Here is a 9,983-nt window from a genome sequence, read left to right as displayed (position 1 = left end):
TTTTAAAAACAAGTTTTGTTTTGACCAGGGTCTAGGTAATTTGGCATGATTTATTATAAGAAAATTAATGATGTTTATTGCAGATAGCAATAGAAGTAAAAATAGAAACTTTTTTTCAACTCCAGTGTTCCGGTATATTCAGTTTTTCCTTCAAAATACCAGTGTTAATTTCTCTTGATGACTGTCTAACAGATCTAACCGTGTTTTCGTTTCTTGGCAGAACTGCTGGCCACAATTGAATTTATAGTGGTTAGATCTCACTGAGTCTCATGGAGCAGCTTTAATTAGGACCGAACGGCCTGTGAATCTTGATTCTGCCTCTGAGATCGTCAGCTGTATATTCAACGTTTGATTCAGCACTTTGTTAGTAATGCATGCTATTAATTAATATAATATATATTAATAAATTCAATCGCAGTTGTGTGACATCCTGCAGCTAAACTGGTAGGTCGTGGAACTAACAATATCATGGGAACACATTTACTGATTAAATGTATACATTGAGTGCACTAAAGTGTTCAATGAATAAATGCAAACATATAAAGGAATGTAAAAAAGATGACATCTATAAATCTCCCCAACACATTTTAACATTCATCACAAAATAAATGCGAAACACGTGTGCAACACAATACAAAAACTAATAAAGAATAATATTTTCCAAAATAAAACATGTGACCCTTTTTCGAAATTGGGATTTATACATCATCTGAAAGCTGAACAAATAAGCTTTCCATTGATGTATGGTTTGTTAGGATAGGACAATATTTGGCCGAGATACAACTATTTGAAAATCTGGAATCTGAGGGTGCAAAAAAATCTAAATATTGAGAAAATCGCCTTTAAAGTTGTCCAAATGAAGTTCTTAGCAATGCATATTACTAATCAAAAATTAAGTTTTGATATAATTACGGTAGGAAATTTACCAAATATCTTTATGGAACATGATCTTTACTTAATGTCCTAATGATTTTTGGCATAAAAGAAAGATCGATAATTTTGACCCATAAAATGTTTTTTGGCTATTGCTACAAATATACCCCAGCGACTTAAGACTGGTTTTGTGGCCCAGGGTCACATATTTTTGGTGAAATTTGTAATTTTATTTTTAAATACAGTCAACATGCTCAAACAAAATCTAGGTGCCAAGTCATATATTCAAAAATAACACTTTACCATAAATGTTTCAAAATGGTAATTTCCAAAAACATTTAAATATATTACAACAATAAAGAAATGGCAACTTGGCTTTATATATGCAAAATATATAAATAAAGTGGTTTATGTCCCTCTTGTAAAAATGTAAAGTATATTTATGTATTTCCAATTAGTTCCCAATAAACTACATTATTTTTGGTCACCTATGCAGTTATTTGTGAAACAATACAGTTGAGACTAAAGTGCTCAATTCTTAAGGGATAAAACTGCAGTGCTGTTAAACTGTATTTAGAAACAACTGGTATAAACCTTCTGAAAACAGTTATTTAACCCAAAACAAGTCCGTTTTATGTATGTCAAATTCTTGACTGTGGCTGAATGAAGGATTTTTACAGTCACTGTTTGAGATTTGACAACAGTGACCGAAAGTTGTCCAGCTCTCTGACACTTGTGGAGATCCTGAAACAAAACAAGACGCATGAAAAAGACATGTCAACTAAATATATCTAGACAAAAATAGACATTGACATACCTTCCGAAAGCATTGAACAAAGACACAATTTCCTGCCGGCTGAGCTGAAATGATGGATTGGTGTTGCTTGTGTTGGGCATTGCCTCTATTTGCCTTTCAGAGAACAGGATTTTCAGCGCGGTTCCCAGGCCTTGGGTCTATGAGAGGCATTCACTGAACGTCACATATCAACACAAATAACATCATCTGGTTACCTGTCATGATCTTTACCATTTACCTGCAATTTGCCCCAAAGTCTGCATTTAAAGCATTCAACACAGTCCATGACGCGCGAGATGTTCTTAAAGGTCAGCTTGAAGTCTTCCTAAGGTCAGGGAAGATGCAACTGGTTTATTACTTCTTTAAAAACATATTTCTGCAACATTGTTAATATAGAAAACATGGAAATGAGCCACTGACTTTCAGTTTAATGGCTTCCTTCTTATTTCCAGCAAATAGAGCAGTCTCATCAAAATGCAATGGAAAAGATCTGCAAATAAAGAATGTTATATTACTTCAAAAATTGTGAACATGTATGTATAAAAACACTATATTGTGAAATATTATTACAATTTTAAATAACCATTTTCTATTTTACTATATTTAAAAATTTATTCCTGTGATGATAAAGCTCAATTTTCCCTCTTCTTTTCAGTGTCACATGATCCTTCAGAAATCATTCTAATACGTTGTTTGGGTGTTCCAGAAACATTTCTTATTATTATCAATGTTGAAAACAGTTTTTTTGGAATTAATATATTATTATAATATTTTGGAAACAGTGATAAATTTTTTATATATTAGCTAAATAAAAATATTAAAGGAACACTCCACTATTTTTGAAAATAGGCTCATTTTCCAACTCCCCTAGAGTTAAACAGTTGAGTTTTACCGTTTTCGAATCCATTCAGCCGATCTCTGGGTCTGGCGGTAGCACTTTTAGCTGTAGCTTAGCATAGATCATTGAATCTGATTAGACCGTTAGCATCTCGCTAGCTGGGGACTATTTTCAGGCGCTGGAAAAATATAGAAACTCTTTGGTCATTTTAGATCGAGATGCTAACGGTCTAATCAGATTCAATGATCTATGCTAAGCTACAGCTAAAAGTGCTACCGCCAGACCCGGAGATCGGCTGAATGGATTCGAAAACGGTAAAACTCAACTGTTTAACTCCAGGGGAGTTGGAAAATGAGCCTATTTTCAAAAATAGTGGAGTGTTCCTTTAAGGGGCATGTCTTCTTTAAGAGATCAATGTAAACGCCCACTGCTATGATTGGGTAACAGCTTGAAATATGTATTATACTTGTGGAACACTTATGATTGAAACTGTTTTATGATTGCTACAGTTGATTACAGGTGCAGGAAGTCTTGTATGTTGTATTCATCTCTATTGCATAATAAAAGTAGAAAGTGGGTAATTTTGGCAGCTTGGTTTCAGTAAAAGCTGTTTTTAAACTAATGAGAGTTTTGAAACTTACAGGATATTTTTATAGTACATTTACCTGTTATATGTCAAAAGATCAAGGGGTTTTTTTTTCTTGCAGAAAGATTGTTGTTATTAATTGTTAATACATATTGTTAGTAGAAAGTTAGTAGTTAGTAGTGTTCATAGTTGAAGAAACACTTAGACAATCGATTAAAGGAACACTCCCCTATTTTTGAAAATAGGCTCATTTTCCAACTCCCCTAGAGTTAAACAGTTGAGTTTTACCGTTTTCGAATCCATTCAGCCGATCTCCGGGTCTGGCGGTAGCACTTTTAGCTTTAGCTTAGCATAGATCATTGAATCTGATTAGACCGTTAGCATCTCGCTCAAAAATGACCAAAGAGATTCTGCAGCGCCTGAAAATAGTCCCCAGCTAGGTAACTTCCAATAAGCCTATTTTCAGGCGCTGCGTAATATCATTGCGCCTGCTGCACCCGGAATGAGAGTATAGTTCCTAGCCATATCGGCCTAGAAAATCGCAACTTTTCATTTTCCGTCGGTTTTAGTACACGATGTAACTACAGAAGAGCCACGTTTTAAATAGGAAAAATATAGAAACTCTTTGGTCTTTTTTGAGCGAGATGCTAACGGTCTAATCAGATTCAATGATCTATGCTAAGCTACAGCTAAAAGTGCTACCGCCAGACCCGGAGATCGGCTGAATGGATTCGAAAACGGTAAAACTCAACTGTTTAACTCTAGGGGAGTTGTAAAATGAGCCTATTTTCAAAAATAGTGGAGTGTTCCTTTAATAACTCAATCACTTAAAAAACATTGCAATGCTCTTACTTGGCCATATGGAGGAGCTCTAGAAGCAATTTCTTTTTCTCGTTATCTTCTGTGGGTTGGCCAGTGTACAAATGGAAGGCGGGACGTTCAAAATAAGGGAGTATTTTTGCCAGAGCACGCAGCTCAATGAGGTACAGGAAGTAAAGGTTGCGGAGCCTCTTTGGCCCCTCCCCTTCTGTCAGCTCCTTGTCAAACCTAAGCTGGAACTCGGAGACATTGTGACCCCACTTCATTTCGAACCAGTTTTCTGACCAATCAAATCAAATCAGACAATTAAACACTCAAGTTTAAATAGTCCCAGAAATTACAGAAATCCTTTTTTTAAACTTTACAATTTTAACCTACAATGAAAAACACAAAAGTCGTGACTCACCATCTAGAAGGTACCTGGCACTCAGGTGTATGTTTATACTGGCATGCAGTCCTGAGATCAGCCTGAAGAACGCTCGTTTCTCCACACACAAGCCTGGGGAACAACAAAAGGAACATGTCAATTAAAATATACAGTAGCAAATATAAAAAACCACCTATAAGCAGAAACTTACCCTCCAGCCAGCGGTAGAACCTCTGCCCTTTAATTAGAAACAGATTTGTCAATTTCTAGCTGATCAAATCACTGGTTAAATGGATTTGAAGTGTGTAACCTTACCATCATCTCCTAAAGTGGAGGGAAAGAAAGAGAGAGACGATTACGAGGATTATCCATCATAAGCATCACGATATGGTCCATGACATGGGTCTACTGCATATAAAATCAATGTGCTAAAAAGCTGACAAATGTTAGACTTGAAAACATAAAACAAAACATTAATTAATGCTTACCACTGTTAGATGCCAAAGGATTCAGTGGCCGTTTAACTGAATATGGTCTGAAAAAGTAGAAAAAAAAAGGTTGAGAGCTGTTACAACATTATGAGCACTCAATGATAATTAATAAAAATATTAAAGACAAGTTAGGGTGCAAATTATGGGTGGGTTTTTAGGGTGTTTAGGATTCTGTAAAAACAGAAACATTGTGAAATACTATTACAATTAAAAATAGCGATTTTCTGTTTTAATATATTTGAAACTGTAATTTATTCCTGTTGAGTTCAAAGCTGAATTTTCAGCAGCAATTATTCCAGTCTTCAGTGACAAATGATCCTTCAGAAATCTTTCAAATACAATGATTTGTGCTCAAGAAAAAAATCAGAATGTAAAAGTCTGATCTGCATGAAATACACGCGAACAGAAGCTGTGGCTATTTATAATATGTTATTGACATAACAAGTAAAAAAACAAGTTCAAAAGTTTGGGATCAGTAAGATATTTCATGTTTTTTAAAGAAGTCTCTTCCGCTCATCATGGCTGCATTTATTTGATCAGAAATTCCAGAAAAAATTGTAATATTGTGAAATATTATTGCAATTTAAAATAATGTTTTTTATTTATTTTAATATACTTTAAAAAATAATTGAAAAGCTGAATTTTCAGCATCATTACTCCAGTCTTCAGTGTCACATGATCCTTCAGAAATCATTCTAATATGCTGATTTATTATCTATATTGGAAACAGTTTTGCTGCTTCATATTTTTTTGAAACATGTGATGCTTTTTTCAGGATTCTTTGATGAATAAAACATTAAAGAGAATAGCATTTATTCAAAATCAAAATCTTTTGTAACAATATACACTATCTTTCAAAAGTTTGGGGTCAGTAATTTCTTTTCTTTTCTTTTCTTTTAAAGAAATGAATGCTTTTATTCAGCAAGGATGTGTTAAATTGATCATAAAGACTTATATTGTTAGAAAATATTTATATTTTAAATAAACACTGTTCTTTTTAACTTTATTCATCAAATAATCCTGAAAAAAGTATCACAGTTTCCAAAAAATATTAAGCAGCACAACTGTTTCCAATACTGATATTAAATCAGCATATAAGAATGATTTCTGAAGGATCATGTGGCACTGAAGACTGGAGTAATGATGCTGAAAATTCAGCTTTGCATCACAGGAATAAATTATATTTTAATGTATATTAAAATAGAAAACCAGAATTTTAATGGTAATAATATTTTTCAATATTACATTTTTTTCTGTATTTTTGGTCAAATAAAGCCCATGATGAACAGAAGAGACTTCTTTAAAACACATTTAAAATCTTACTGATCCCAAACGTTTGAACAGCAGTGTAGTTGATGGTTAGCTAACTATTCTGAGGCTGCGAACGCTCGTTTGAAAGTGTGAGAAACTGACAGAAATTACAGTGACCCCATGAAGGTCACTAAATACTCTTCCACACTGGTCAGAATAAATATGATCGTGACTGTTTACTTGAAGCAGTTCTCCTCGTATATGCTGTTCCAGATCCGCCAGGCCTCTGGTCCTTTGTAGCCGGTGAAACGCTCAGGGTTGAGCAGGAGGTCGACATACTGTGATTCAGGCGAGTCCACATCTAAGAAAAGAAAAAAAATCAATGATGCAGCCTGTGGAGGATGAATAAAGCATACTGGTCTGCATGTACTGGCCAATGATCACACACTTCAAATAACAAGCAGATTATCAATTGAGCAAACTATGAAAGCCTTGATTACCGTCCAACATGCAGAAACGGTCCGATTCATCATCGTGTTTCTTCCACTCCTGAAGAGCCTGGCGTGTCTCGTCACTACATGGGGAAACATTGAGAGAGAGAACTTGCACAAACAAGGTCAAAAAGTAAAGAATTGTAAGTATTCCTGACTCTCAGAAAGTGCAACACATTGACACAAACATACCTTAGAGAACCGTTGACAGCTCCAAGTTTCTCTGCCTTCTCACACTCCTCTAAATCCTGACTGGCTGCTTCTGAATACTGTGAGGAAAAATAATCAACACCCACCAACAACAAAACGTGTGATATACACTATATGACTTAATAATACCTTATAACTGCTGGATTTAAGGCCCTCTGGTACTTCACCCTGCACAGAAAGACACAAGGAGTCTTTTCACTTCACAAGTCACATATGAAATCCCTCAAGACAAAATCAACTGAATGAACTTTGAAAAGCTCACCGGTGTGCATGGTTTCACAGCACAGTATTTGAGTCCACACTGACTGTGGTCTGTCCAGAATGGGCAGGGGTTGTTCAGATTGACCTGAGCATAATATTGAATATTAGAGATGAAAGAACAAACAATAAATAGATATTTTCACTCTATTACCAACAATAAACTCACCTTATAAAACCGGAAATAATCCGATGATAGTAGTTTTTGTAGTTTGGGAAAGATTTCTTTGTTGTTGAACCTGTCGATGGTCTCAACATCACAAGCACAATCATCAAGAGTCCCAGTGACCTACGACCAAAATGTAACCGTCCAATTAATCAAAAGTAACACATTTTGACACAAATTAAGTTGGTTAATCGTGTTCATTTGCAAAATGACATTAAAAATCAGTCTCAGAACACCATTTGAAAAAAAATAAATACTGTGAAGATACCTTACATGAAGATATAGTGATGGTTTCAAATGACAATACTACAATACTTTTATATAGTTGCCAATGCCATACAGTTTCATCATTTGTGGATTACTTGATATGGATTTTTCAAAATAATAGTATTTAATCACATTAATACACACACACAGAGATTTTAATAGCTGATGAAATATTTGAGCTGAGCATAACTAGAAAAATATATATAATTACTATAAACATTTCCTTGATTACTAAATCACAAGTTTTAAAAGTGTTATTGTAAAATTACAACTAAAACCATAAAAATGTATTACCTGAAATAATCATAAATCAACATTAACTGAAATAAAACATACAAACTTATTGTATTTCAGCTAGTTGCCAAGGCAGCATTTCTCTTTATAAAATGAATAAAATAAAAAAATAAATAGACATAATTGTAAAACAAACAAAAAAACTAATATACAAAACACAATCAAATTACTCAAACTTTAACTAAAATTAAAACGTAAACTATAAAAATAAAAACTAATTCAGAATATTCATTTAGTTTCTAAATTATACTAAAATAACACTGTTTCCTTGGTATGTACCATAGGCCATTATCTGACTGACTACCATATTTATATTTACCATGGCATTAACATGGTACCTAATGCATTTCTAAAACCATGGTATTAACATAGTTTTATATGAGAAACAATATAATACTGTGCTCATTTTTATGTTAGTGTCACATGTTTAATATTTAATAAATTGAGTTTCCAACATAATGTAACAGTATTAGTGATGTTGGTGTTCTCACCTGGCAGAAGCACCTGTGCGCCGCGGATCCTGCTGCTGTCGTCATGTGGACGCTAGTCAGTGAAAGCGCCAACAGAATGAAGGATTTCATTGTCATTTGTCAATGAACCGAGTTCGGCGTAAATGGGTCAGTTCAGTGCATGCTTTCTTATCTTCACACAGCTACAGTTGTTTCTGTATAGTACTACGTCGCTATAAGGCACGTTCACTCACAGATCACTTCCGATTGAATCAGCCGCTACGTGAAGTACGTGACTCAAATACTGCTGCGATATGACTGACGCAACAATGAATAACTGGGCCTAACGCAGGCATTCACAAAACATTTTGTCACAAAATATGCTTCATTTTACATTCATATTAAATTCTCAGTGAATCTGTCAGGCTGAAATGTAACAGCCTTTCTAATGTCATCAGACTGAACCAGGAACTCCTTCTTTTGGATAAAAATTGCACTACATGCAGTTCACCGCAAGATGCCGCCAAATACTAGATTCTGTATTAGGTGGCGTTCCAGTCTGTCAACCGTACTGAATCAGTACAGTATAGGTTCCTAGTGATATCTGATGATATTCACCTGACCTTTTGTTCTCCTCTTATACAGGAAGATCTTTTAAAGACAGTACATCTGTTTATTCTGGAGTTTATGCAGTGCAATCTTGTGCACTACTGTTAAAAATCCAGAAATGTAATGCAGCAACGTTTAGATGACGTGTGTGTGTGTGTGTGTGTGTGTGTATAATTTAGCAGATTTATTTCTTTTCTCATTATTTTCGATTTGTTTATTTAATATATTAATATACATTATATATTAGAATATTTTTAATTTAATTTATTGGGTCGAAGATGGCATGTCCCATTTTGGTGTTTGTATCAAATGAAATGTACTAAAATGATTTCATATGTATAGTAAGCATTTTAAATGCAAGTGTCTACTTTAATGTTTCCAATGTAATGATTAAACAACATACTTATTCTGACCTGTACTTATTAAAATATAGAAAAGATTAAGTGATCATACAAAATTGTATTATATTTAAATGATTAAAATCGTCTTGCTGACAAATGGGTAAAACCTAGAGGTTTTAGGTTGCTAAGATGGGTAAAGATTTAAAATGACAGTTTGTACTTTGGGACTGCACTGTGATACTTAAATAGATTCTTTTTATGTGTAATAATTATGTCTAGTTGGGCGTTCGGTGCCTTGCTCACAGGTCTCACCTCATTCGTGGTACTGAGGGTGGAAGAGAGCACTGGTCATTCACTCCCCCACGTACAATCCCTGCCGGTACCAAGACTCGAACCTGTGACCTTTGGGTTACCAGTCAGACTCTCTAACCATTAAGCCATGATTTATTCTCTGGTATACTCTCCATCTCTGATTCAGCTGCATAATACTTATTTTGCACTTATCAACTTCAATACTTATAACCAGTATTGGGGGTAACGCATTACAAGTAACGCAAGTTACGTAATCAGATTACTTTTTTCAAGTAACTAGTAAAGTAACGCATTACTTTTTAATTTAGAAGGAAATATCTGAGTTACTTTTTCAAATAAGTAACGCTAGTTACTTTGTTTCCCATGTCTTGACTGACAGCTCTCGTGTTGCCATGTTGAGAAAAATGGGAAGTAAGTGCAGCGGCGTTGTGTGCGCTGTGATGTTACTGTAGTTCTAGACTAAATATGAACATTATTTACTCTTCTCCCTGCACAAAAACAGATTCAGTATTCTTCCAAATTAATAAAAACAGTCAAATGCAAACTCAGAATATTATATAAACCT

At 34.4% G+C, this 9,983-nt stretch overlaps 1 protein-coding gene across 1 annotated transcript; it reads right to left on the bottom strand.

The window, feature by feature from the left end:
- Positions 1-1,467: 1,467 nt before the first annotated feature.
- ero1a (endoplasmic reticulum oxidoreductase 1 alpha) lies at positions 1,468-8,315 on the bottom strand. The gene is made up of 16 exons (XM_016567531.1): positions 8,199-8,315; positions 7,150-7,269; positions 6,985-7,068; positions 6,852-6,890; positions 6,705-6,781; positions 6,522-6,595; positions 6,262-6,382; positions 4,768-4,814; positions 4,595-4,603; positions 4,491-4,517; positions 4,319-4,411; positions 3,946-4,192; positions 2,090-2,159; positions 1,908-1,994; positions 1,691-1,827; positions 1,468-1,617 (listed from the first exon to the last, which is right to left on the bottom strand). The coding sequence occupies exons 1-16, from the start codon at positions 8,292-8,294 to the stop codon at positions 1,554-1,556; spliced, it is 1,392 nt and encodes a 463-aa protein (XP_016423017.1). The 5' UTR covers positions 8,295-8,315; the 3' UTR covers positions 1,468-1,553.
- Between the last annotated feature and the right edge of the window lie 1,668 nt (positions 8,316-9,983).

Source organism: Sinocyclocheilus rhinocerous, unplaced genomic scaffold (genome assembly GCF_001515625.1).
Source record: "Sinocyclocheilus rhinocerous isolate Xijiao unplaced genomic scaffold, SAMN03320098_v1.1 scaffold993, whole genome shotgun sequence".
NCBI classification, from domain to species: Eukaryota; Metazoa; Chordata; class Actinopteri; order Cypriniformes; family Cyprinidae; genus Sinocyclocheilus; species Sinocyclocheilus rhinocerous.
Note: the sequence above shows the minus strand (reverse complement) of the source record. Positions and strands in the feature narration are given on the sequence as shown.